Source organism: Hyposmocoma kahamanoa, unplaced genomic scaffold, assembly GCF_003589595.1.
Source record: "Hyposmocoma kahamanoa isolate Upper Pololo Valley unplaced genomic scaffold, ASM358959v1 100021, whole genome shotgun sequence".
NCBI classification, from domain to species: Eukaryota; Metazoa; Arthropoda; class Insecta; order Lepidoptera; family Cosmopterigidae; genus Hyposmocoma; species Hyposmocoma kahamanoa.
The window spans coordinates 7,593,411-7,620,634 of record NW_020653200.1 but is presented as its reverse complement, the minus strand read 5'-3'; the positions used below and the strand labels follow the sequence as shown (position 1 = coordinate 7,620,634).

The following is a 27,224-nucleotide window of genomic DNA, read 5'->3' as shown; positions in this document are numbered from 1 at the left end:
TATTTAATTTATTTCTAACATAATCACTGCACTAATTTATCATAAGCTGACATAGATAAAAATAAGATAAAAACAAATATACTTCAATATACCTTAGTCTAATACAATACACGTAAAGCAAATGTAAATGAAGCTATTATAGTATTCAAATAAGCATTAAGACGGTAATCTATATTATAGAATCTTCGTAGTGAAGCTGTACATTTCAATATAGAACCTAAGGTAATTATACATTAGGTGTAAATTAACTAAATGCGTACCTGTATTTTAGACATCTTATTGGGCTAATTTCTTTATATTACTTACAGCTTACAAACAGATATTTATGTGGGATTGGTAAGAATAGATATCCGAATGTGATGGGAAGTAAGATGATATGCATAAGTACTATCCGAACGGGCTAATGAGTGAGATGGTTTGAGTGAATGTTTGAATCAAGAATCAGTTATGATGTGTAGTTGGAAAGAAAAGACGAGAGAGGAAGAACGTGTGCTAAGCTAAAAGTAAAAGCCGTATTCTAAAGTTTAAGATCCTTGTTTTTTTATGTAAAAGACGTTTAACAAATAAAAGGTTTTTTTTTCACAATTTGTGGTCATAATTGAAGTTCCCAAGATCTCCACATCTATATTTAACAATAATTAGTAGTTATAAATTAATGATTATATGAAAATAATTATGAAACAACTTCCAGCAAACCCTCAGTTTCATTGTAAGTTTTACTCTTAAGCCAGAAGTAAATATACATGTAATATATATTAACGGGAATACATATCGTGTTCTGTTTAACATTTAAGTTATCTGAAGCAAATTATTTTTCTGTTAAAATGTTATGACCTTATTATACTCGTCCGCGATAACAGAATGTAGTGTGCGTACAGGGGCCTTAGTGTAAGTTTTCAAATATGTGAACTTAACTATCGCGTTTACGTTAAGATTTTAATTTAAAGTTTATAACTATATAATTAAGATTTAAATAAAAATCTCAACGCATACGCGGTAGTTACGATTTAAATGATTATAAATTTACACTCAGGCCTCTGTACTACTGTATCACAATAGTAATGTAACATTCGACTGACAGTGATAATTACATATGAAGTGGGAAAGACAGATGTTTACCAACTAGGCAATATTGCGATTATACGGAGTCACTGATTTTGAGAAGAAAAAAGTTTTTTTTTCAATTATGGTTAATTTTTCTACATCATCTCTTAACTCTATTTAACTTGACTAATCAGTAAAAAAATAGATATTTTGTTATGACACTAATAAAAAAATTAGTGACAGTATAAACACACCGGTGTTAAGCGACACGCCTGTCCATAGCAGTTGCAGTGACACTACCACTGCACCTGTCACTCTGAGACATACATTGACAAGTTTCATGTGCCTGTGATTTCACCAGCACCTTTACACTTCAAAACTAAAACACAATAATGCTGACATTACTGCTTGGCGTCAGAAGGTGGCAGTACTTCCCTGGACGAACTCTTTCACAAGGAGCTCTACTGCTACTTGATGTTGCGATAGCAGATGAGAAACGAAATACTCGAAATTCCGTTTTTTCCATCTTCCAAAAATATACCGAAACGTATTTATCAAGCCGCTCTCGCAGAGCTGCAAGTGTCTAGGTACGCGCTTAATTTCAATGCATTAATTTCGTTATGTCTTTGACAATCAACATGAGCACTTATCACAAATAATATAGGAAGTTTTTAACTTGACTATGTGATTGCACATAGTATATTATGACCAATGTTATTCATAATAAACAACAACTTGTTTGTTTTGTTTAAAACTTGTTTGTTTTAAACAAAACAAACAAGTTGTCCATATGTTAATATTAGTCATATTCCATCTATTTAGTACCAGTAGAGCTCCTTGTGAAGGAGTTCGTTCAAGAAATTTCTGCCACCTTATCAATAGTTCAATATTTTTCGCCTGTCCATAACAAGTTGCAGTGCCACTCAGAGCTTTAAATCGCAAATTATCTGAGGGGTACTGACACTGCGCCCGTCACTCTTATACTTCAAAACCGGAACACAGTAATGCGAACATTACTGCTTGGCGACAGAAATAGGTAAGGTTAAGGCTTCCCTGGGCGAACTCTTGTCACAAGGAGCTCTACTGCTACCATATATACATATACTAGATAAACTTAGATATTAATATATACTAAATATTTAATAGATATACTAGATATATATAATAGATAGTATACATCCATATTAATATTATAAATGCGAAAGTAACTCTGTCTGTTACGTTTTTACGCTTAAACTGCTGAAAAAATATTGATGAATTTTGGTACAAAGGCAGGTGGGTTTGTGTTACAAAAATAAATCTTAATAGAGGTGAAATAGGGGATGAAAGTTTGTATGGAGAACCAATAAAACTGTGAAAATTGGTACAGGCTACTCAAAGTGCTTATTCTCCGCAGACGAGATCGCGGGCACCAGTTTGTATAGTAAAATATTGCTCTAAGCAGTAAGTGGAAGGAGTACGTTGAAAGTGGCGTCACATTTTAATATTTTTTGTTTTTGAAAGACATTATCGTCAATGGTTCTGAGTTACTTATATAACCAATGTAAGTTTTTAATAGCAGTACTGCCAACTTACCTATTTCTGTCGCCAAGCAGTAATGTCCGCATTACTGTGTTCCGGTTTTGAAGCATAAGAGTGACGGGCGCAGTGTCAGTACCCCTCAGATAATTTGCGATTTAAAGCTCTGAGAGGCACTGCAACTGTTACGGACAGGCGTGTAGCTTACCATCAGGTGCACGACTTGTTCGTCCCGTCACATGATATTATAAAAAAAAGAAACAAGTGACGGCATATTTCAGCTAGCTGGTTATCCTATCCGCGAAATCCTCTAGGTCATAGCTGAAAATCGGCGGTTTTGCTCTTGAGTAAACACCGACGTTGATCTACGGCCTTTTTGCACTGCTACAGCACACATACATAACTGGGTGATCGGCAGTGCTGCGACTCTGCTGTTTTTTTAACTTTTTTTTTCGTTGTATTACATATTTTTCTGTGATGTATGTGTATCTGTAGATCCAAATAAACGTTTTATTTATCTATCTATTTGAAAATGAAATTATCGGGACTAAAATTCCGCTTTTTTTGTTCCAAAGAAACCACTTAGCCGTGACTGGTTTCTTTTGGTAAGTTACTTTAGATCTCAAAATCTGTTGCCAAACAGTAACGAATATGAGCTAGCGTCGAGAATGCCATAGTCCATTTTCCACTCTCAACGAATGAATATATTTATGTTATAGCCACATTATTGCGAAGAAGGGAACGTATTCCGGAAATAAGTAAAAAATTGATTTTAAATCGCAAAGTAGAAATTATTAGTTGATAGGATTCTGGTCTAATTTTAGCACTATCGTTGTCTTCTGTGTAAAAGGCATACGGTTTAATGGACGATAGATTTATTTCACACAATTAGTAGCAGTAGAACTCTTTGTGAAAGAGGTCACCCAGAGATGCACTGCCATTACTGCGTTCCGGTTTTGAAGGGCCCTGGTGAAATTATATGCACATGGGACTTGTCAACTTATGTCTCAGAGTGACAGGCGCAGCGGCTGTGCCCCTCAGGTCTATGTGACGACACACGACTTGTTCGTCCACCACTTGGTCATAAAAAAATATCTAAAAATCGATTCCGTGGTGCATTATTTTAACTGATCGAGATTAGGAGGTCCCGGGTTCGATTTCAGGGCCTACATTTATTTCTCTCATGACTTTTGGGAGTAATTTGTGGTTGATACTTTTTTATGAGACCACGTGACGGGGCGAACATTTAGCCCACCTGGTGGTAAGTGACACAGGCGTGTATAGTGACACTTTCAATCATAAAGATCTGAGGGGTCTGCCATTGCGCTCGTCACCCTGAGATATAAGTTGACAAGCCCCATGCGCCTGTAATTTCACCAGCACGCTTACCCTTCATAACCGGAATGCATTAATGCTCACATTACTGTTTGGCGGCAGAAATAGGTATGGTGGCAGTGCTTTCCTGGACGAACTCTTTCACAAAGAGCTCTGCTGCTATTAAATGTGTCCCTAGCCCCTGAGATACTGTGTTTCCTTAGGGGCTATGAGTGTGTACATTATCATTATTATAATTATTATTATTATTATCTATTTTATACTCTCGCCTCTCCCAAGGCCTAACAGATTAATTATGGATATTTAAATGGGAGAGGCGGTATTCCCCGGCAATGGTACAGTCAGCCGGGGTCAGGGACTCAGGTTCAAGAACCGGCGAACAATACGTGCCATATCGAACAGGACCGAATTGTGCATATGTGCTGGAAGCGACACGCCACAGAAATTCCAACCGCCTCAAGCTGTTCGAAAGGCTGACTGGAATTAATCCATTTGCGGACAAAACAATTGGGATTATTTCAGTGGAGGCCACATCCCACATGTCGGTTTCGGCTTTCTTATTATTGTTTTAATATCTATTTTAGACTCGCCTTTTCCAAGGCCTAAAAGATTAATTCTGGATTTTTATTATTATTAAGAACTCCTAACAAGCTCAGTTGATTAGTTGGCAAGCATTTTATTATATAATTTTGTAACCTTGTATGTTGAGAGAAAATAAATTATGCCTATTACATTTTTTATATATTTTAATTATGATCTAGTCGGATCATATTCTACTGTGACTTTTAATTTTGTTACCATTCAAGTGTTTTCCCATGCTTATCTTGCCACTTATCACGCAGAGTTTTTTGTAATTTTTATTAAAGCCGCATCAGTTGACTGCTGTAGGCAGAATAATCACTTCTATCTTAAATCTATAAACTTAAGCGCACACTATTTACTACTTCTTTGTTTAACGTTCACAAGTCCTGCAAAAACGTAATTTAAATTTATTATATCGATTCAGTTCAACGATATTCCTATAAGTAGTATCTTCCCATTGCATTAGACATGCCATTGTTAGTGGGCAGATGGGTGATAAAAAGAATCAATCAAAATTAAGATATTAGGTACTTTCATTTACTGGAGATTGGTAATTTTTTCTACACCAGTAGTTAGGAGTCATCTCCCTAATAGAGTTATAAGTTGGAACGTATATGTACGTTTTGGAGTACAAAACAAAAATTTCTAACATTTTCGAAGAGTTTTGTGGCCTTTCTCTGACGTATATGTGGGTTTAAACGTGATCCTTACCGACACATTACCGTGATAAAAAAATTAAACGTTACGATAAAAAATGTAATAATTAGCAAACCAACCTGCACACAATTCGAGAACAATAAGTGGTCTCCTGATGGGAATCGAATCCAAGACCTCCTTCATTGAACGCAATCGTTCTCCCAGCTAGGCTATTAAAATATGTTGCACTGGTAAATGCGACGCCAAAATAAAATATGAAGCTGTTTTTTATGTACCAGTTGATATGAAATTGTTAAACGTACAAAGGTATTAAGTGTTTAAATTATTTGTCACTGACTCAGATCATTTGCGCTCTAAAAATAGCTCCTGACATTATAAGGAATTTTGTTCACGGCCTCTGGAAGAGTATCAAAGTTCAACTCTCACTGATGTCAACAAATGCTATTTATCAGTTGTCAATCAACAGTGGTCCATCGAAGCGCAATATAATGTTACTGGTTTGTCGTTGTGTAGGGCCCGTTGGCGCCACGTCGCGATAGTAATTCCAGACCTCACAAGACGCCTTATGTAGAGCATATAAACTCGTGAAAATTAAGTGTCGTGACCACGGTTCATTTGTTATCAAAGGTCACGTCTCATTTTATTACTGACATATTATTAATATCGATGAGAACATTGAATTTAATAAAGCTGTTCGATATTGTTTCACAACTTGCCTCTAGTTCAAGTTATGAAACTTTACGTTTAATTAGGTGCTTGCACAGGTTCTTCTGATTTATCCACGTATAAAAATGCTACAAATAGATAATTATGTATGTTAATATGGATTTTTATTGATAAATTTAGATTCAATAGGATTCATCGCTTTAAAATTGGTATTTATTTGAGTTTAAGAAAGAGATAACACAGACAAGGCGAGGAAGTTGCAAAAGCACTACCATTTATAACATACACACATGTTATTACACGTAAAAAAGGATGGGCTTTACGCGCTAACGGTGAATAAAATATTTAAGGAAGTTATTGCTTTTAAGTGACTGAACCTTCATTACAGGGCAAAGAATTTTTCTCCATGTCTCAATTTTTATCCTAGAAGCAGTTCTGACATTCTGTTCTTGAATGTTTCATAAAGCTGCCATTACGAGCAGTACTTTTAAAATACGATTTTTCGTGAGTAATTGACCGTATTTTCAACCTATAATTAAGGTTCGCGTTGTAGTTTGAAGTTACAATATTGTTAATTCTTTAAACAAGAGTTCGTTAACAAACAGCTCAATACTTTTTTAACACTGACATCGCAATTCTGCGAGGTTGCAAAACTACGAAAAAGCAAAAAAAAAGAACTTTTGGACACTACAAGGTATTTTTAGATTTTTGTAAAATTTACATCACTAAATTATAATTTGCTTTGACGGCGGAAGAAAACAACGAAAAAATTGTTCGTCCGTAGACTATGATTCTTCTTGTGATTTTGACAAACTAATTGTAATTATTAATTGTAAAGTTTACATACATTAAAATTTATATAAATTAATAAGTAACTGTTCTTTTCGTTCTTTGTCTTTAATTTCTTAGTAAAATGGTAATACATCGATGCAGGTCAGAACGGTTACCACAATGCAACGGTATCAATGTCCGGCCAACCTTTATCTTTATATCTTTAGAGTTCGCTCGTCAAAACATGAACTTATACAGTACTAATAATCGTATTGTCACGTGTTACGATCACAATCGCTTCCGGATTACGTAGAAAGTGCTTTAAAAATGTAAAATAAGGTACTATAACGAGCGTATATTGACCACGATTCGTCTAGTAGCCGCTGCTGGTGTATAGGAAAAAGGAACGAGGAAGCGTCAAATGCGCCTGGAATGAAATTAGCCTGTCGGTCAATTACTCCGAACCCGGTGCGGCGTACTAATGGCACGCGCGGCGTTCCCTGAATACGACACCGCTCATTTATATGCCTTCGCGCGTATTCTTTATTGTTCCATAGATTGGTAATACACGAGAGGACTGGCACTTTGTGCTGTAAATCGTTGTCCGTACACGTATCCTCGATTAACTGTGTGCTGTAGCCTTAAGCGGGTCGGGCACCGTGTCAGTACAAGCCGCCTGCGTAAGTGTGGACCGATGACATCATGTCCGGAACGAACCAATGGCCACACACAGAAAACGTGGAGGTACGTGTTTAACCAATTCTTCATCATTGCACGTTCCGATATATTGATGATTCATATCCATGAAAAGTATTTAATTTGTTATTTCCAAGGAGATTCCTTTGATAATGTATTCCTTATCTATTGGTCACATTGTCGGAATTGACTGCAACCAAAATACTCGGCTATTCGGCCGATCATAGAGAGTGATTGACGAAATCATAGATTTGGGATCATACTACCCTTCTAGCTTTGAAAAAGGGAGAAATACTACTCGTTCTATGCTGTATAAGAGATGGAGATAAATTTATGACTAAGATATTAATAAACTCTTTGATGAATGTCTTGTTTAGATACAAAAGTTATATATGTATTTTTCAAACGTTCGAAGACTTTTAAGTAGAAATTAATGTTTTCTTATGATGTTTACGTTGTAATGTAAGATAATTACTGTTAATTACACTAGCGGTAGTTCCTAGCAGTAAAAAATATTACAACAGCATAGTGTTATTTTTTAAATTACAGGTTTTGTCGAATGTTTAGAAAGATAAACTCGTCGTACCTACTATGTTTTTTCTGCTATCAATTACTGTCAGGAGTAGTTATATTGGGAAGTTATAACCATTATAAGAATACAATCGCAATTTCTTCCTGTCGTAAATAAACTTCGGCGGGCATGAGTAATCGTTGCTTTGTGTGCACAATATCGGGCGGGGGCCAAATAGATTGGTACGTGAGTCGCATCCTGACCGCGACGCCGACGACTCTCGTACATTATCAAGAGGCTCGAAGAAATTCGTCTTAGAAGGTTTGTATGGTGTAAGTACTTGAATTTTCCGTTTGTAATTATGTGCGTGAACAGCGGAAGTGCCGGCTGTGGTTGTTACACTGGTCACGGCGCGGTCGGTTGACGACCGTCGTGTGCCGACTAACGGGTTAACACCGCCTATGGGTCTCGGCGCGACTACTGATTCAGGATTTTTCAATTTATTAGCATATATCATTAATTTCTAAAGAAATGACAAAAAAATTGTAGAAAATCGTAACATACATAATGTATCCTTAACATTAGGCATGATACTTTGGACCTTTTTTATCGTAAGCAGCATTAATTTAACTTTCTATCATCAGTGCTTTCTAACCGACTTAAAAAAGGAAGAGGTTCTCAATTTAATTGTATTTTTTGTGTATGTTACGTGATTATTCCAATAAAAAAGCCGATAAGCAAACTTTTGAGGTCGGTGTTTTTTAAGTAAAAAAGTTATTCTTAATTATTTATGGTAGTAAGTGATGGGACGAACACACAGTTGTGGCACTCAGAAGTTTAAATCGCAAAAACCTGAGAGGCACTGCCACTGCACTGCGCACTGTGCCCTTGTCTGTCACCCTTACTTGACCAGTCCCAAGTGCCTGTAATTTCACCCTTACTTTTCAATACTGGAACGCTGTAATGCTCACATGACTGCTTGGTGGCAGAAGTGGGTAAGGTGACAGTTATGTACTTCCCTGGATGACCTCTTTTTAAAGATGTCATATTATCACCTCCTGTATGTTGTTAGGTAAGTTCCGCTTGCAGTTGTGGTTTCGTTTGAAAATATGAAAGAGATCTTTGAACTTAGCACTACTGATTTCATAATTTTGCCAGCCCAATCGCTACCCAAAGAAAACTTGGCCAGTTTATATTTTTTATGCCATTTCTTTTCTTTCACACGTAATGGCAGAGTACGTCTCTGTATGAACTTTTTCACGAGGAGTTCTACTGTATTAATTGTGTGAAATAAGTGTATCTTCCATTAAACTTGCTTTTTACAGAGAACACAACGATAGTGCTAAAGTTAGACCAGCATCCTCGATATTATAAAAAAAGTATCAACTAATAATTTCTACTTTGTAATAAGTTTTAGCTTATTTCCGGAATACGTTCACCTCTTTACAATACTGTGGCTATAACATCAATATACTCATTTGTGGAGAGTGGAAAATGGACTGTCATATTCTCGACGCTAGCCGCTTCCGAGAGGGTTTTTTTATCTATAGTCGGAGTTTTGTTATAACGAACTTTTTAAATTCCATTATGTCAACTCAGTCCGTGATCCGTGAATACGGCACCCGATGTAACACACATATATATATATATACATTTGCGAAGCCAATGATAGCTTTTGGATTTGTCAAAGTCGTTGACTACGTTGTTGTATATAAATATAATGGCTTGAAATGCTCATAAATAATTTGCCTTATAGCTTTTTATACAGCAAAGTTATATACTACAGTTTTCAAAGGTAGTGCGTCTGAATATGAAGTAGTCGCTGTCCATACTTAAAGAAATATATATATAGATAATAATAATTAAGATCAAAACAAATAACATAACTTTTTTATAAAAATAAACCTACCTCATAAGTTCGTGGACTTGCCAAGTTTCACTGACATCGGTTACCGGATAGTACGCGAAACCAGATGCATCCCCTAGTGTGCCACCCTTAGAGGAATATTTTCTTCAAATTTAAATAGGACCAATATTGAAGTACCGTCTTTCTAACAAAATAAGAAACATTAAAATTGGTCCACAAATATCGCGTAACATACACACAAAAAAACAGTCGATTTGAGAACCTCCTCCTTTTTCAAGTCGGTTATAAAATCTTTCGATCTAGCGGGACTGATCCTGTGTTTTCGTTTTGCAAAATTTGTCTGGTTTGCAAGACGGTAAAAAAAAGAACTTAAGAAATGGTGTAATTTCACAAAATAGAAAATAAATATCATGGTAAGTAAGTAGGTATCATCACAGTACTCATTAGAAATCATTATTAGACATATATAGTTTACCCTCTTTGGTATCCATATGTCGGCTACCTTATTAAATTGCATAGTTTCCTAATCCACCGTAAGTGATTGACCGGTCAGAAAGAGGGCTGCTGAGCCGCGCAAAGAGGGTTTGTTTGTTCGAGTCATCACAGGAACGACCCATTGTCACTCTTCATTCTGTCAAGTTCACCTACAAGCTAATTAAGAAGTACTATCAAATATTTCTCTACAAACTACAGTCTACCATTTAGAGTACATTGTGCAAGCCTTGTTAGTACTTCATCATTTTTTTAGGCTTGCTGTATTAAATAGATATTTTTGTACGGTTTATTATTGACACAATCACACATGACAACGTATCGCAGCTTCTGAAAACAATTAAACGGAAGAAACTGCAGTACTTTTGATACATCATGCGGATTAAAAAATACTCTCTATTGCAACTCGTTCAGAAAAATCTAGAGCCGTAGAAAACGTGCCCTTAGTAAAGCCTCATGGCTCCAAAATCTTGCAGAGTGACTCAACATGAATACCACAGAACGACATAATGGAGGAGATGGCACTCCAAGAAGAGAGTGTATTATCAAGTTAAAAGAATTTTTGGTATTTAAATATTTAAAAATTGTGTCATCTCGCAGGATTTAGGTAATGTTTATAAGAAATATTTTATTTTTTGAATTCCACAAATAAGAAGAAATCAACAATAATATTTTTCTGTAAAGTGTTCAGACACTGTGACTCATGTACCCATTTGTTTTGTTAACTTATTTAACTTCGATAAAGTTCATTTGTTTAACCTAACCTAACCTCCATAGACCGCTAGAATTTCAGCCACGCAGAAAACAAATTGTAATGTTACGTTTACGATGTAACAACAAAAAATTTACGCAGTTGGTAAAATTACCACTCTGTGGCCGATCGTATTCGCCGTAAGGATATATAGGAGTCGTACGTTATACACGGCGACTGTAAGCAGCGATGCAAACGCGGTGCAGTCATTAATCGTCTACTTGTACGCACAACCCCGACTTTAAGCAGCGATGCAAACGCGGTGCAGTCATTAATCGTCTGCTTGTACGCACAACCCCGAATTTAAGCAGCGATGCAAACGCGGTGCAGTCATAAATCGTCTGCTTGTACGCACAACCTCAACTTTAAGCAGCAATGCAAACGCGGTGCAGTCATTAATCGTCTACTTGTAAGCACACACCCGACTTTAAGAAGCGATGTAAACACGATACAAACGCGCGACTACATCCAAACAAACGCGCGATTGCATCGCTACACTTGCGATTTACAGGCAATTGCATCGATGCAATCGCGCGTTTGTATCTATGTAGTCGCGCGTTTGCGTTGATGCAATCGCCTATAAATCGCAAGTGTAGTATGCAATCACATGTTTCACGAACGCGCGTTTACGTCGCTGCTAAAAGTCACGGTTTGTAACCACTCTAAGCAGTGTCAAAATTAATGAATCATTATATTAATAACTGTCCATTTTGGTGTTTATTTAGTAAATATCATTACATTACGGATTTGTTGCCGTCGACGTGAGTGATTAAGGTGTGAGATACTCATCGGGTCGAGGCACCGGTTGTCTCTGCGCACACCTGCCGCTCGCCTGCTCGTATTCAGACCCGACTATTACGTAAATTACGTTGTTATTAGTAGCAAAACGCCCTCTGCATTTTACAACAATTTAATTGTGTTATTTAACGCTTGTTTTCGACTGACAAGGTGATTTATCTATCAAGCTGTTATCTGTCTGACAATTTCGCATAACTCCACCTTTTCGTGGACGGGCGGCTCAGACACGATCTTTTATTTTACTTAGTTAGTTACAATAAACCGCAGTAAGCGTGAAAATATAAACTGTCATAACTATTTATTCAAATATCATAGCGTTCAAATTTACGGTTTATAACTTGATACTTAAATTGTATAGTCTTGTGTGAGGCTGATTGTACTCTCTCTTCTTAGCAGTGCAAACTTTTATGATATTTACTATAGTAACTATATATAATAATATACGATATTATAATCAAAGTATCAACTGGAATATCTTTGCTGTTCGTAAACTGACACAATAATTTTTGGTACCATTCTCTTACAATGATGTAAACAGACCAATTGCTCTTTACTTTAAAACACGCCATGTATGTAAAATAATAGTCATATACAGTTAAAATAACACAAGGACACTGACACTTATATATTAAAAACTGATGTATAATAATGTTAAAAAAGTTAAATTTTTTTTATTACATTATACCTACTTATTACGCGCGCCGACGCACCCAAATACGAACACACAAACACACATGAGAACGCGCACACACATTTGCAACCATGCATACACACGCACCCATATTCGTACACTTTGATGGCAAGCAAATAGTACTGTTTTGGTTTTCTTGGACTTTTATTTAATTTTTTATTGTTATTATCTTAGAATAATAACGCATAGAAACCTAGCCCGCACACGCTAAGTGAGGCAAATTGAAACGCGCCCAATGGGCCTACACGAGCGGGCGGGCCTTCCGTGCTCAAGGTCAACTTGCACCGCGAACAGCTCCAGAATTTTAGCTAAAAATGACGAAATGTGCGGTAAATGAGTGTAAAAATACGTCAGACAAACAGAAAATAGATACTAACATCACATTCCACAAGGAAGTAACGCGTTTCAACTTATATTTTTATATAAATATTCACTAAAACCGAAAATTAACCTACTACTAAAACTAGCCTACATGAATTTGATTTTTGCCTCACTTGTGACAGTTCGTTTGATATGAAACTATCATTCTATGCGTTATTATTCTAAGGTTATTATTAAATTTACCATTCATCTCATTTATAGATCAAGTCCGAGTGTGGGAAGGGGGTCGGAATATTGAAACACAGGGTATCCTATAGGTTTCGCTCTCTGACAATGGCCTAATACATTGTATGTGAAGTGTTTGTACGGAGCTACTTTAAAATCAATGCCGTTACGATTGGAAATAAATAATTCTTATTTTTGTTATTTCGGGCATCCATTTAGATTCTCACCTCTCCCTTTGTACTGGAAGTGATAAGGCCATTATTATTATTATTACTAATACATTATGTGCAATCCAATAAAACGACAAATGAATTGGTGATGCGTTGTCGCAGAGCTGGAATGAAAACGGTGTTAATAACTTAATATGAGCTGCGCCTATATCCTAAAAGCTCTTTCGCCGACATTAACTATTCATTACCTTGAATTTTAGCCATTGTCAAGAACGCTCACAGCTAATAAATACTATTTAAAATTTTTTTGACTGTTTTTGTCGTTAAGTAAATATCTTTCACTGTCACAGTCCGCTTGCCTGTGACAGAAAAACGATGTTTCCTGTTTTACATTGACATGAAACTAATGCTAATTATAATTACACCTTCGAGGCACACTGAACATGTAGCAAAAACTGAGCATGAGAACGCTAGATTGTCATGACTTTCATACGATCGCGTTAGGCCATCAATAGACTCATGCCGACATTTATATCTCATCTACAATATGATACAGCAAAAAAGTGTGTGCGCTAGAAATCATAAGGCGTGAAGCTAATGAGGAGCTTCTATTATTAGAAGGGTGCATAATACCTACGTTGCCATTTGATTGAAAAACAAATATTATTACTATAGTCAATGATTAAGTAACATTTGTTTTGTTTCAATTAGTTCACAGTCACTTAGAACACCTATTAAAATTTGCACATAATTACGAATGCTATAGAGATCGATTGTTATCTAATCAATACACCTTTTTTTGTATGTACAGCACAGCAGTAGCCGGTCGTATACAATGTATATTTTTAATTGAAATTCTCTGTTTATAATTGGTGAATTGTCATTGCGAAATTCACTTTGATATATTCAACGATGAGTTTTAATTGGCAATGTCTACATTTGCAGTTAGCAAATGAACAGTAAAATGCGCTTCTTACTTCTTATCCTATAGCTTTGCTATGGAGATGTTCGTCGTTAGAGTTCCTACTTACGATTTATATGATAGCATAGAATTTGTTGCAAATAGGGTAGTAATAAGATATGCGTAACAAGTAGATTGTTGACGGCTTATTTAATATTATGGACGTAGCGTGCCATGTATTCGCAATATTTACATTTCCAGTTATCAAAATGAATACGAAAATGTGCTTCTTACTTCTTATCCTATAGCTACCATGGAGATGTTCTTCGTTAGAGTTCGTACTTACCTTATATGCAATTTTATTTACTGAAATGGGATTTGTTGTAAATAAAGCAATAAGATATGCTTAGCAAGTAGATTGTTGAAGGCGTATTCTAAAGTATGAACATAGCGTGTCGTGTATTCGCAATGTTTACATTTCCAGTTACGAAATGAATACGAAAATGGGCAATTTTCCTCATTGGACTTTCTACTTACCTCTTATACAATTTATATTGTAGTATGGGATTTGATGTAGATAGAGTAATAAGATATGCTTAACAAGTAAATTGTTGACGGCGTATTCAATATTACGGATATAACGTGCCGTGTGTTAATCGATTTGTATGAGTTATCTCGTTTACAAATCTCGTATGATCAGAACTCTGTTCTACGTAATTTGGATACATACTCAGCGTGGTTTTAGGTTGCGACGCACGTGTTATGAACATGTTCGTCATGCCGACAAACATAGATACAGTTTCGATAATCTGATACAACATTCATATCTAATAAACCCATGTTTTGTAACCTTTACAATTTGCCGCTATCAGCTTGCATAAACGGCTTGTCTATGTCAAATCTACCTACACAGGTCTATGCCGATAAAGTGCAGAAAAATGATTTTTTATTATTCCACCTTAACGTAAACGCGTATATTGTATGTCTAGGTAATTTTACAGTTATTTTGAGAAGGACATGCTATAATACTACGTAATGTGAGTATGTAATTGTAACCGAACATTTAGACAGTTGCTTAAATTAAATTAAAATGTTTATTGTTTTCTTGTGGTAGGCCCATGGGTTATGCAACAGTTGGTTTTATCAACTTATGAACCCAGATTGCCACGCATTACAAATGATTTATTTTTGTACGCAGTTACGTCGTCGGGGAGTCCCATATCTTTCTACATAAGTTTTGTTTATAGTGCCCCTCCCTATCAACCTCTTGGTTAAGCGGGAAGGGCACTATGACCTGTGCGAGCGAGCTCGAACAGGGACCAATTAAGTCACCTGACTTATATTTGATTCGGGGTTAGGACCTCCTAACCCCGGATCAGCACGTTTGCATGTACTTCATCCGGTTCTCTGTAAGGCTAATGCCTTAGGTGAGCCGCCTCGGGTGCACGTACAGCACCCTCCCTATTTTCCAGATAGGTACTGGAGTTGTAGGAACCCCGTCGCGCTCCGCACGACTAACGGTTGCCACCGCTGAGCCGCCGACTCCAAGCTGACTACCAGATCTAATTGGTGGCGGAACTGTAAGACACGCTCACTTCCCGACGTCGAATGAACGGTATCTCTCCGGTTTCCAGATGCCTATGCGGCTGGAGGGACCGGAAGATGTCTAGCTCATCCTCTACTAGCTCTCCGGGCTAGTGCCAGAGATACCAAGTGGCAGCGTCCTTCGACAATGTCCGGATATAGCCACCGACTTAAAGGGCAACTCACGTGTCCCGCGCGTGTTCTCGCCTCAAGCCCTCAACTAGACCGCTACTAAGACGCGCTAGCTGCGCACGGGACGGACGCCCCGGTCACAACCTACCGGAGCAGACGAACGTGTTACTCCCTGCAGCTAACCACAAATTCCGATGAGTCCATACATAAGTCCGGGTCCGCCAGAGACGCCCGTGAAGATGTATAACTGGCGGAGGGTTTGGTCCAGACACTCGCCATACCCCTGGTCTTGCCGTCGAGCCCGAAGTGTCTCCGGAAAACCCTATCTCTCGGTTCGATAGATAGGGACGTCGTTGAGCTGTCGATTTTCATCTGTTTTCGGCTTCGACTCGAGGAATAAAACAAATGAGAATCGCATAGAATGGTAGAGGTGAAAAGTAGATGGCGCTATCACGAGTTCGATGGTTTTATTTGTTTATCCTACTCCCGTCTACCTTGTCGACGTCACAGTCCCCTCCCTATTTCTGTTGAAAATGTCCAGAGTCCAATGTCCGGTGAAGTTAGCGACGTTAATTATGCCAGCCTAAACTCCCCAATCCTGACAGTCGAATTCCGAATTGGGGTGGTCTCGTGGGTAAATTGAATTTAGTGAAAGCCCGTTCGAACCTCTAATACTATAATGACATTTGTAAAATATACAATGGTCGGTGTAAAGTTACCAAAATTGTGCATCATTGGATGGATTAAAAGTAAAAGGAACTCACCCATTAAAAGGGTAGCCAGCGAAAGCGGCGTCGTATGGGTGGTAGACCGTAGGATAAGGCCAACTCGCTGCGCTAGCTGCTAAATTTTCTTTCAAGTCGATTCCTGCAGCCTGTGGGACAAAACATAATAAAAACATTAAATACCCTGTGGCAATCAAGCGATCAGTACATTCTTAAAATCTCGTTATTCAAAGATTTATTATGTTTCCAGTAGCTTCAACGTAATCCATTACAAAAATGATCCCCAACGGATTGATTTCTTGAGCGATCGCTTTAGCGTTTCGTCTTAACTATTATTATTTAATGGGCGAAGATACGAGACGAATGCATCAATCATCTCTTAGTCGACAAATGTATCTTTTTTCTTATGGGGACTCTTGAACTTTGCTGTCTATAATGTCGTTGAGATAAACAAACGATTACACAGTCATACAAATGAATATTGTTTGAGTTTAGAGATTAACGGCTAGACCATTAATTATATGAACTCGATTGTTTAACTTATGGGAATTGGTTAGTATTTGATAACAATATGAATTAACCGTATCGGTATTATATCTGAAATTGTGCCAGCCATTTACTGTTAGTATTGTTATACATGCTAATGTTAGTATCAAATAAAAAAGCACAAACTTTATACAGAAATCGCATACATAAGAAAGTCGCTAAGGGACAGGGTAAAAAAGTTATAGCGATGCATTAAAAATAACTCAGGAGCGAGTCTTAATGCGGTCAGCCAGGATAAATCTATCAAAAGATTTTGTTGTCCAACAACTTCATTGGTGGCCGAATCGAAAATCCGATAATAAATTTTACTCAAGTACGACAGCGTAATCCAGTCGCGCTGTCGCTCTTTGTTGCTTCGACCTTTGGTATAATTCCTGTTTTCTGTTACTTCAGATAATATAATAGGACTTAACCGTGACGAGAAACTACCTGATTATAAATCACAATAATTTTAAATATTTTCATGTAAACTTATGTTGGCGTATTTGAAAATATACTTTACAAAACAGATTGTGTAGAGCTTCTGGATTTTTTAAATATTATTAACACCGACTGGGAGAACTAGCGGCTGGCGATACCATGACCAAGCTAATAGCATAGTTGTACGATGGAAGAACGCTGCCAGCATCTTGGACACCACCCGATTTCGTCCATTTCAAGGTTTTTTTAAGGGAGAAAGGTTGGTGAAAGCTGACCCAAAATCAACGAAGTGCCGTTCATGGATTTGCTAGTATAATTTTACGTTTTATTTTATACCAAGTTATTAATATATTTTTAGAAGTCGGGAATAAAGAAATTGCAAAACAATGTATTTTAGAATATATGCAAGATCACAACGCCATTTATTCAGTTCGACCATAGATTAGGTAAAGTTCTTGTACGTACGTTTCATTTTAAGCAAGATTGTATGTTTACCTATCTAAAGTAATTAAACAATAATGACATAAAGTAAAAAATAAAACACAATGTGACAAAAATGCTTAGACAATATTTATATGATAGATACGAACGTTAGCAAAGGAACATTTTGACAAGAGGCCTCTTGCCAATGTCAATGTCACTTTGAATTAATTTTTTTTTAATTTATTAAGGCTTTGGCAAAGCCATCAGCCTAAACATGAAGTTTAATTATGTTTCTGTAAATATGGCCGCCACAAAGAGGATAGGCAATTTGAAGCGGCGTGCTTGGATTGACTCGGGATTCCTTAAAACGGGCCGATACGGGTATTTTAGTTCGAGATTCGTATAATTTCGCGTTTTAATCTTCGATTAAGGCACAATAGCACTATCCTATTCCACTTTAAACTAGATTTCACAAAATAATTGAAAGTCAAAATAAAAACGACACTTTTCCCTCCAAAAGTTCCAGAGCGAATCATGTCACTTTGAGATTGAGAACAGTGTGACCATTTGTGGCAGATTTCTGCCATTTGGGCAGATATAATTTTTATTCATTTTTAATGCGTCAGAACGTGTTAACGTTGTCTTAAATGTGGCAGAGTTTGGCAGATTTAGGAATATTCAGCAAGTTCTTTGTTTATTTTTAGGAACAATCTGAAAACTTGTCGTTTTCTGCTACTACGAACAAACATCTGAAGCGAAATACAGGACAATGTTATAAACATAACCTGCATCAAGTTTATATAGTTATAATCTCATTTTCTACAGGCTGTACTCACTTAGATTTTTCGAAACTTTTTTTAATGAATCACAAGTATTTCTATAGGTCTCTTTAATGCACGTCGTCAAAAACACTGGGTCACAAAATACACGGGATGTTCCCATCCTTCTTTTATATAATAACAGGCATAGTTTACCATCAGTCATGTGCCTGATGATAAACTACGCGCCTCTCCATAACAGTTGCAGTGCCACTCAGGGCTTTTAATCGCAAACATCTGAGGGTCACTGCCACTGTGCCTGTCACCCTGAGACTTAAGCTGACAAGTCCCACGTGCCTGTAATTTCACCAGCACCCTTACCTTTCAAAACCGGAACACAATAATGCTGACATTATTGCTTGGCGGCAGCAATGGGTAAGGTGGCAGTACCTCTCTGGACGAACTCTTTCACAAGGAGCTCTACTGCTGTTAATGTAGTTTTAGTTGGAATTTGTAAGGTTTTATTTATGTTATTCTTTTATAGTTTTACGAGTATATATAAACGATTATGAATTCGATATTATATAGGTACTAATACTGCCCGATAGTAGACAATTAGGTACTTAATAACCCGCTAATTGCACATTACGTAATTATGAACGGGATTCATTAATAATGCCTATATTTTTTTCTATTTTTTTATGACACAACGTGACGGGACGAACAAGTCGTGCGCCAACAGTTTCAGTGCCACTCAGAGTTTTAAAACTCAAAATTTCACTGGTACTGCCACAACGCCCGTCAACCTGAGGTAAAAGTTGAAAAGTCCCATGTGCCTGTAATTTTATGAGCACCCTTCAAAATCGAAACTCTGTGACGTTCAAATTATTGCTCGGCGGCAGAAATACGGTTGCAGGTACTTCTCCGGGCGAATGCTTTCACAAGGCGTTCTACTCCTACAATAATGCAAATAATAAAACTTATTACGTAATTACCGTTGTCTATAATAATGTGTCAGGCAACCACACCAATCCAACCTTGGTCTCAAATTATGACAGTCCCTGTACTTTGAGAACAGCCTTTTTTTTGAGAACACCCTGACAAGAAATAATTTTGAAAAGTTTATTTCTCTAATTTCCTACTGGGAAATGGTGACTCAAATGGTGAAAATTTTACATTATACTTACATCTTTGTTTGTATCGCTATGTAATGTGCAATCCACCAATTGCAAAAATTCACACAAGTCAACGTCCGTTACCAAAGTTAGGAACGAAGTGAAGTTGAATGTTTGCTTGATTTTCACAAAGTAAAACAAAAGAAATTTTTATTCATGAATACGAGAAATTGTATTGAATATTTATATTCAAATACATACCGTGTATACAAGGTTTCCACTGAAAAAAAAAAAAAGATCCTAATGAAGTGGATTTGCAGCTTGTTTGGCGAATTCTTAATTGAATCAACTACGACACAAATCAATTCACTATTTAAATTGTTGCCGCAACAATATGCTTGACAAGTTTAGATGGAAATAAGTTACTTATACGATATGTTGTTTAATACAATAACTTTTTATCAGTTTGGGTAACTTTAGAATGTGAGTAACGATGGTACAGTGTCTTCACCTTGCCCTTGCGATAGTTGCTAACCTAATCTAACAGCAAGTCTATTCAACAGAGGTTAATTTAAACTAATTTGACGCATTCCCTACCTTACCTTAAGCCAGAAGAGCAAGTTCTATTTTTAACCGACCTAAAAAAGGAGGAGGTTCTCAATTCGACTCTGTGAACCTATTTCGTTGATTTTTTTTTTGGTAAATGGTTACCTCAGTAGTATTCTTCTTCTTCTTAAAGTGCCTCTACACCGCCGGAGATTGCCCGTCGAAATGGCAAATTTATCCCGTTCATTGCCAAACGAAACAGTTGTTCTGCTATGTAGCGTAGCCATGACTTATTACGTCTTCCAACGCATCTCTTGCCTTCAACCTTTTCCAGCATTATAGGTTGAAGCAATTCGTATCTATCTTGTCGAAGCACGTGATCGGGATATGTTACTTTGGGCTTCTTGATGGTCCGCATCAGCTGGCGTAAGTTGTCAATGCGTAGGAGTATTGATTCGTTCTTGACTTTCTGTATCCAGCTGATACGAAGCATGCGGCAGAAGCGGTAGTGGTAGTTCATTCAAATTTGAAGAAAATATTCCACCTCTAAAAGATGCAAATTAATAATCTGGTCTATTGAATTTAACCCACTTTCCGTTAACCGATGTCAATAAAACTTGGCAAATCGATCCATAAACATTTAAGGTTGTTTTTTTTTTCAAAAAAAGTTATATAAAATTCTTAATAATTAATAACCTATATAGTTGTAATGTAGAAATGTTTTAAAACTATTTTCCAATGTCTATCTTAATAAATATTCATTAACGTTCTCCACATTACGATATTATGTCGTACTGTAGTTACGTAAAAAAATAATAAATCTTACCACCTTTGATGCACCGGCCAAGTGCGACACAATAATCTTTTGATAACATTAAATTGGGTTAATTAACAATAGGGAACATAATATTTTCCCATACAAAAAGTCCTAATAAAAATACGTCCCCTTGTAATGGGTTCGTGTTACAGCCACTGTAAGGAACCGTTTATCCATTCTCAAATGTAACCTTGTTTAAACTCTTAAAATTAAAATATTATGAAGCATAAAGAACAAAAAGTAGCGACTGGGTTGGCAAAATTATGAAATCAATAATGCTAAGTTCAAATATCTCTTTCATATTTTCATACAAAGGCATAACAGCAAACGGAACTTAATAACACACCTGTATGGTATGTATCTGTGTGACAATATTATATTTTTAGTAGCTACTGCTACTATATTATCACCTCCGGAATCACCGAATCACCTGGATGATCTCTTTTTCTAAGGAGTTCTACTGAGCTCCTTGTGAATCCAGGGAAGTACTTCCACCTTACCTATTTCTGCCGCCAAGCAGTAATTTGAGCATTACAGCGTTCCAGTATTGAAGCGTAATGGTGCTGGTGAAATTATATGTATATAAAACTTATCAAATTATGTCTCAGGGTAACGGCCCTCTGATCTTTGCGATTTAAAGCTCTGAGTGGCATTGCAACTGCCATGGATACGTGTGTCTCTCGCGACCAAGCGCATGACCACCACAATTCAAAACAAAAATTCTCACAACCATCAATTTCTTTTAACTATATTTATGTGATATTATATTACATACGATATGATGCAACTACGTTGCTCACCATCAGGAGCACGATTTGTTCGTCCCATCACTTGACATCATGAAAAAAAAAAATGATTTTGGTAGATGTTTCTCTGATATTGTTTCCTTTTAAATAAAGTAGAATATAAAAAAAACGTAAGTTTTGTTTGTATTGTGGCCAAGAGCCTGTCTTCTTTAATAAAAAAAATAATGAAAATTAGGTCAGCGGAATGAAATTTCAAACGCTTTGCGTCATGCTCAGCCAGTGTTCACAAGAACTTGGCTGAGCACTACTTTGCGCTTTGATGCACTATCATAATCGTATTCAGTCGGTATTCTGTGCGCTTAAACATAATCCTTCAAACGATTCCATGGACACGCAAGAACTGTTTACATTTAAATAGGTAGAATAGCAAAAAATACTAGTCTTCCAACCTATAATCTATGAAATCGGACAACTAACAGTAGGGCTAACACGACAGCACGCGACTTTGCGAGACCGACGTAAAGCGCGAGATATTGCTATTTTTGTATTGAGAATAACAATATCTCGCGTGTTTATGTCGCTCCCGCGCATTTCGCGCCCTGTCGTAGGTTAACAGCAAAATTTTAAATGTTGTGACTACTTAAGGACTCTGGTGTTCTGAAATCCTAATAAATGAAATATAAATAATAATATACCTTGTTAATATTTAATTAGTACAGGGTCAAGCTTGACACTTAAGATTTAAATCCAACTCTATGCCGTTTACGATAAGAACGGTCCAAAGTACAAAGTGCCATGCTTGATGTGTTCTTGACTGTACATCAAGTAAATTTAAAAGGCATCTCAAGACTATAAGCAAAAAATGAAACAATAGTTTCGAAATTTTTTTAAATGCTTGTGAGTTTCTAAATATTCTGTCGTTTTACAAGTAATTGAATTAGATTTGTAAATCTATGTCAACAAAACGTGCATGATAAAATCTTAAAATAGAAAATTTTAGCTAATGATACGTCGATACAGCACAAAGTATTTTTTTCTAAAGAGCTATTAGAGTGTTGTAATGTGTCGTGATTCATTTTGGGATCATTTCATTAGAACTATAAATTCTCACTTTTTTCAATTCAATAACGTCCGTTTCCTGCGGCAACGGTGCCACATGTGCAAATGATATTAAGTGTGGTCTATTGAGCCAAGAAAATATTTTGACAGCTACTTAATGTACTTAATGTATGTATGTGTATTTATTTTTATACGGAACGTCAAAGGGTACACTGTTTGTTTATAATTTTGAAAAGGATAAGAAAACTAAGGTATTCAGACACATTTTAATCTGACACGTAAATTTAACACTAAACAAAACTACAACCATAAAAACATAACTTTAGTGTGTAGATCCACCCCTTAGAGTTAAAATGCAATAATAAATCGTAGACAAAATAAAAGCGTGAAGAAAAAACTCTGAGACAGGATCCTATTGAAGGTGAGGCGTCCGGGCGGTTTGAGTTAACACTTTCGCCACCGATGATATATGATCATATCTTCATGAATGATTGAATCATCTGCCGGGACACGTTCACGGCCCCACCTTTTAACACCTTCCTCCCAAAGTTTTACTATGCGTCATATATTACACTCCATGGCTACTTTTATGCTGTTATGATCATTATCATTCAAAGTCACTACCCACACACGTATCATAGCGCTTATGTTCTCGGCCCATAAGTTTTTGTGTTTACCGAACTTGTAAAAACTGTATAAATATTGCTTTTTTCTAGTATTCTTCCAGATAACTTGTATTCACAAAACTCATTTAAAATGCGTCAGTTTTGCAATGCGACTACGTATTCTCTATATTAAACGAAAATTTTAAGTAACTATTACTTTGATTTATATGTTAAGGTAATGTAGATAGCAATTTAATCTGTCTTTGGAATCTTCGTGGAACCCAATGTTATTCATTAATATAATCTCTGAGAAAGAAACTCTTAAACATATTAAGTTATTAAACTTAAACCGAATCGAGGTAGAAATAACTTTTTTTTAAAACGGTGTACAAAAGAACATGCATCACCGGCTTATGATTCTAATTTATATGTATTCTTTATAACCTGATTGTGGTGCCTACTTAACAATGTGAAAGACGCTTATACATACTTCTTTAAGGTACTATTTTGACATTCGATCTAAATTATTTTATAACAATAATACCCTTTGTGGAAGATGTCAAGGATCAAAATTGAATAAATAGAGGTGCTATGCTGTAGACGGTCGTAATCCGTTGGTATTAGATGATATCTCACTTTCAAGTAGTGGATATGAGTCTAAGCTTTTGTGAAACTAATTATTCTTTGTCGTAACTTAATGCGATTAAGCCAAACATTTTGTTAATTATAAATCAGTTACAAAGATGTTGGTGGTAGTATCATAATATCTTATAAGGCAAAATTAATGAAGTAATATTAGTAAAATTTTAGAAATTCATTTATTGAAATCGTAAAAGGGTCGCTATATGACAGGGCATCTACTTCCGTTCTATGTCTGACGTCCGTCCAAAATAATTAATATCAAATAAGTAATTTTCGACCAAATAAAAAAAAGCATGATACGAATGAAGCTTCATATTTGACATTATCTTTTGTTTGAGTTGACTCCCAGGCTTTGCGAACTGTAACCATGCACAATGTTTTCAGGCATGACATCACGGTTACAATGCATATAAATGTTAAAATATAATGTTAATTTTGCTTAAGCTTGTTTCTAGAAACTGTCGTATTGCTGTCTGCATTTGTGATGTCAAATAAACATATTCTTACTACATGGTAACTTCACACCAATACACAATACGTATTTAAAAAAAAAAACCTTCAGAAATGTTGATTAATCTTGAAGTACGTATAATCTTACTCAAGATATTAAACTAACGTACTTTTATCGAGAAGAGTTGCGTTGTTTTAGGGAAGATCATAAACATTTTGCAGGTTAAACAATTTGTTGTATGTGTATGTTGATTCCCGTTACGATGTTTGATTATTTCAGTTAGATTAAATTGACTCGTCTAACATGAAAATAAAAGTGATTATTAGTAATCACTTATTACAATCTTATCTTAATAAGCTTGAGTTTTAGTAACACTGACTACACATACCTACTACTCCAACGATTCTTAATAAGCAAGGACGATATTATCCAATAACGAAGTATTTTTCGTCAACTACTTAATGCTGTTAATCAGATTACTAAAACGGAGTACGATTTCACTCGAAGTAAGCCTTATTTGAGGTGTACCGGAAATAGTTTTGATTATTAGGTACATTGGTAAAAGAACTAACGGATATGGATGACAAGTTTTGTTTAATCTGTAGAGCTATCGCTCTCGCTCTAGTCGCGCTTTAGTTACTAAACTGCTATCTCGTACAGAGATCTCGCGTTTTATGTCGCTCTCGCGCAAGTCGCGCCTTATCATGCTAGCCCTACAGTTTGTATTATTTACAATTACAACGGTAATACTTACAGCATTTGGATAGAAAGGAGGTTGATCTGCCGCGAGTGCTGGAAAGTAAGCAGCCATTCCCGCCGCAGTGGCTGCAGCTGCGTCCGAGTACGGTGCGCTGTACATGGACAGGGGCACGCCTGACGCGAGCCTCTGGTAGTTGAGAAACTCGTATTGACACGAGCATACTGTCTGCCCTGTGATAGGGTCATGGAATATGGGGCGGCCGGTGTCGCAGCAGCGTGGCGCTGCGGCTGCTGGCGAGCTCGATCTGGCTGCGCCGCTCGCTACGCCCGCCCCACCGCTCATTCCCGCCTGCGCCGGCGGCGGACTGTTGGAGGCTGTCGATATGGTGCTCTGTAAGTTGTAAATTTTGAAATGCCTTTATGGCGCGTTTCATCATTCGCTTTTGCAGACGTTAAAACTGAATTGGAGGCCTCCGTGCGCACAGCGAGTACATTACAGTCGCAAAGCAAATGCAATATTAAAAATACATGTGGTATGCTTACATGGTCGCATCAAATCTAATGGTACTCTACCCTTAACTAAAAGAAAAGAGTATTGACTGATTAAAATAAAATGCAGCATGAATAATTTCCCTCGATTAGCATAGTGATGGAAAATAAATGAGCGTTTAACGATTGTATGCAAGGGAGAAACAACTGTAGGCGTGCCCCGTACGTCGTCAACTGTAGAACGACCCACAGAAAACAAATTGGAAACGCTCCAGAAACCCCTTTCATTATAATGTGTGAAAAAATTATATTGTATGTCGTCCTGACGCTAATGCGATACGATTGAAGAATTTCAAATAAAATACAATAAGTCCGATCCCAGCTTATTGTTGTCATAATAGATTTATTCGCCGGACTACCTGAATCGATATCGCGGTCGCAAAATAAACATCCGCCCGTTGTCCGGGCATAAAGCAGAAGATACGAGTCGAGCTGGTGCGGCCTTTTAATTGAGCACTGTGCAGATTCAAACGCGGGTAAATAACTTTCTAAATATTTGTCATTGGAATGAAAAATGGGGCCCAGCCGTCCAACATTTATTGTGTTCTCAATGGGATTAGAAACCGAGATATACCACCCGACTGCTTATGATACAACTGTCAGTTATTTGAAAGGAAATCATAATTAATTCTTCTTTTGTGCGTAATTTTTCTTGTTAATGTAGGATATTTTATTTCCGCCAGGAATATAATACATGAATTTCAATTTATATTTAATTTGTTTTTTATTAGGATGTAGAAAATTTGTTGTTGTTTGTTTTTATGTGCGGTGTAAATACTTTATTATTATTTAACTGTTAATTAAGTTAAGAGCTAGTATTGCCACGACACGACATAATTAAGCCTATAGTAAAGTCACCTGGCGGTTGACAGTATCCTAAGCTGGAGTTGTGACCCGTCTGTAGAGAAATATGGCTTCAGTCACACCCTAAACACGGGGTTCATCACCGACCATGCTTTTATCGTATTTACTTCTACATCGTATTAGAGCATTTTGTTGACCTACCGTGACCGCAGTCGCCCCGGGCACACATGCACCCATTGCTATCGTACAGGCTAAAAACATTTGTTGTGTTGAAGGTATTATTAAGGTAATCCTGAAACCGTTAAACGTCGAATCCCTGCATTACCTACATTACGTAGGGAGTTATTTAATCCTTGCCCGCTAACATTGTTGTGTAGTTGTTATATACATTCGTTGTGGGTTACAGTGATATAGGTATTTTGACAATAAAATTGTAGGTTGTTGGACCTACTGACTATTGTAATAAGGGTTGTATCGATCTACTGGAGTAGAGAGGTTGCCACTGAATCGACGTCGGTGCTTAAAAGGGATTCAATCCATTGAAACGGTACGAGTGTCTGTTGGATGAAAGACATAATTTCCGTAGTAAGTACAACATGCTCTGTTT

At 36.7% G+C, this 27,224-nt stretch overlaps 1 protein-coding gene across 2 annotated transcripts in view; it reads right to left on the bottom strand.

The window, feature by feature from the left end:
* LOC113240171 (homeobox protein caupolican) overlaps positions 1 to 27,224 on the bottom strand; it is a 56,688-nt gene that overhangs the window by 8,789 nt on the left and 20,675 nt on the right. The window contains exons 2-3 of one of the 2 annotated variants that reach the window (XM_026477413.1): positions 25,320 to 25,655; positions 16,477 to 16,586 (exon numbers count right to left, since the gene is read on the bottom strand). In XM_026477413.1, coding sequence (XP_026333198.1) covers positions 16,477 to 16,586; positions 25,320 to 25,655 — 446 coding nt within the window. The remainder of the gene's footprint in view (positions 1 to 16,476; positions 16,587 to 25,319; positions 25,656 to 27,224) is intronic. The other variant, XM_026477420.1, reaches the window with a different exon arrangement.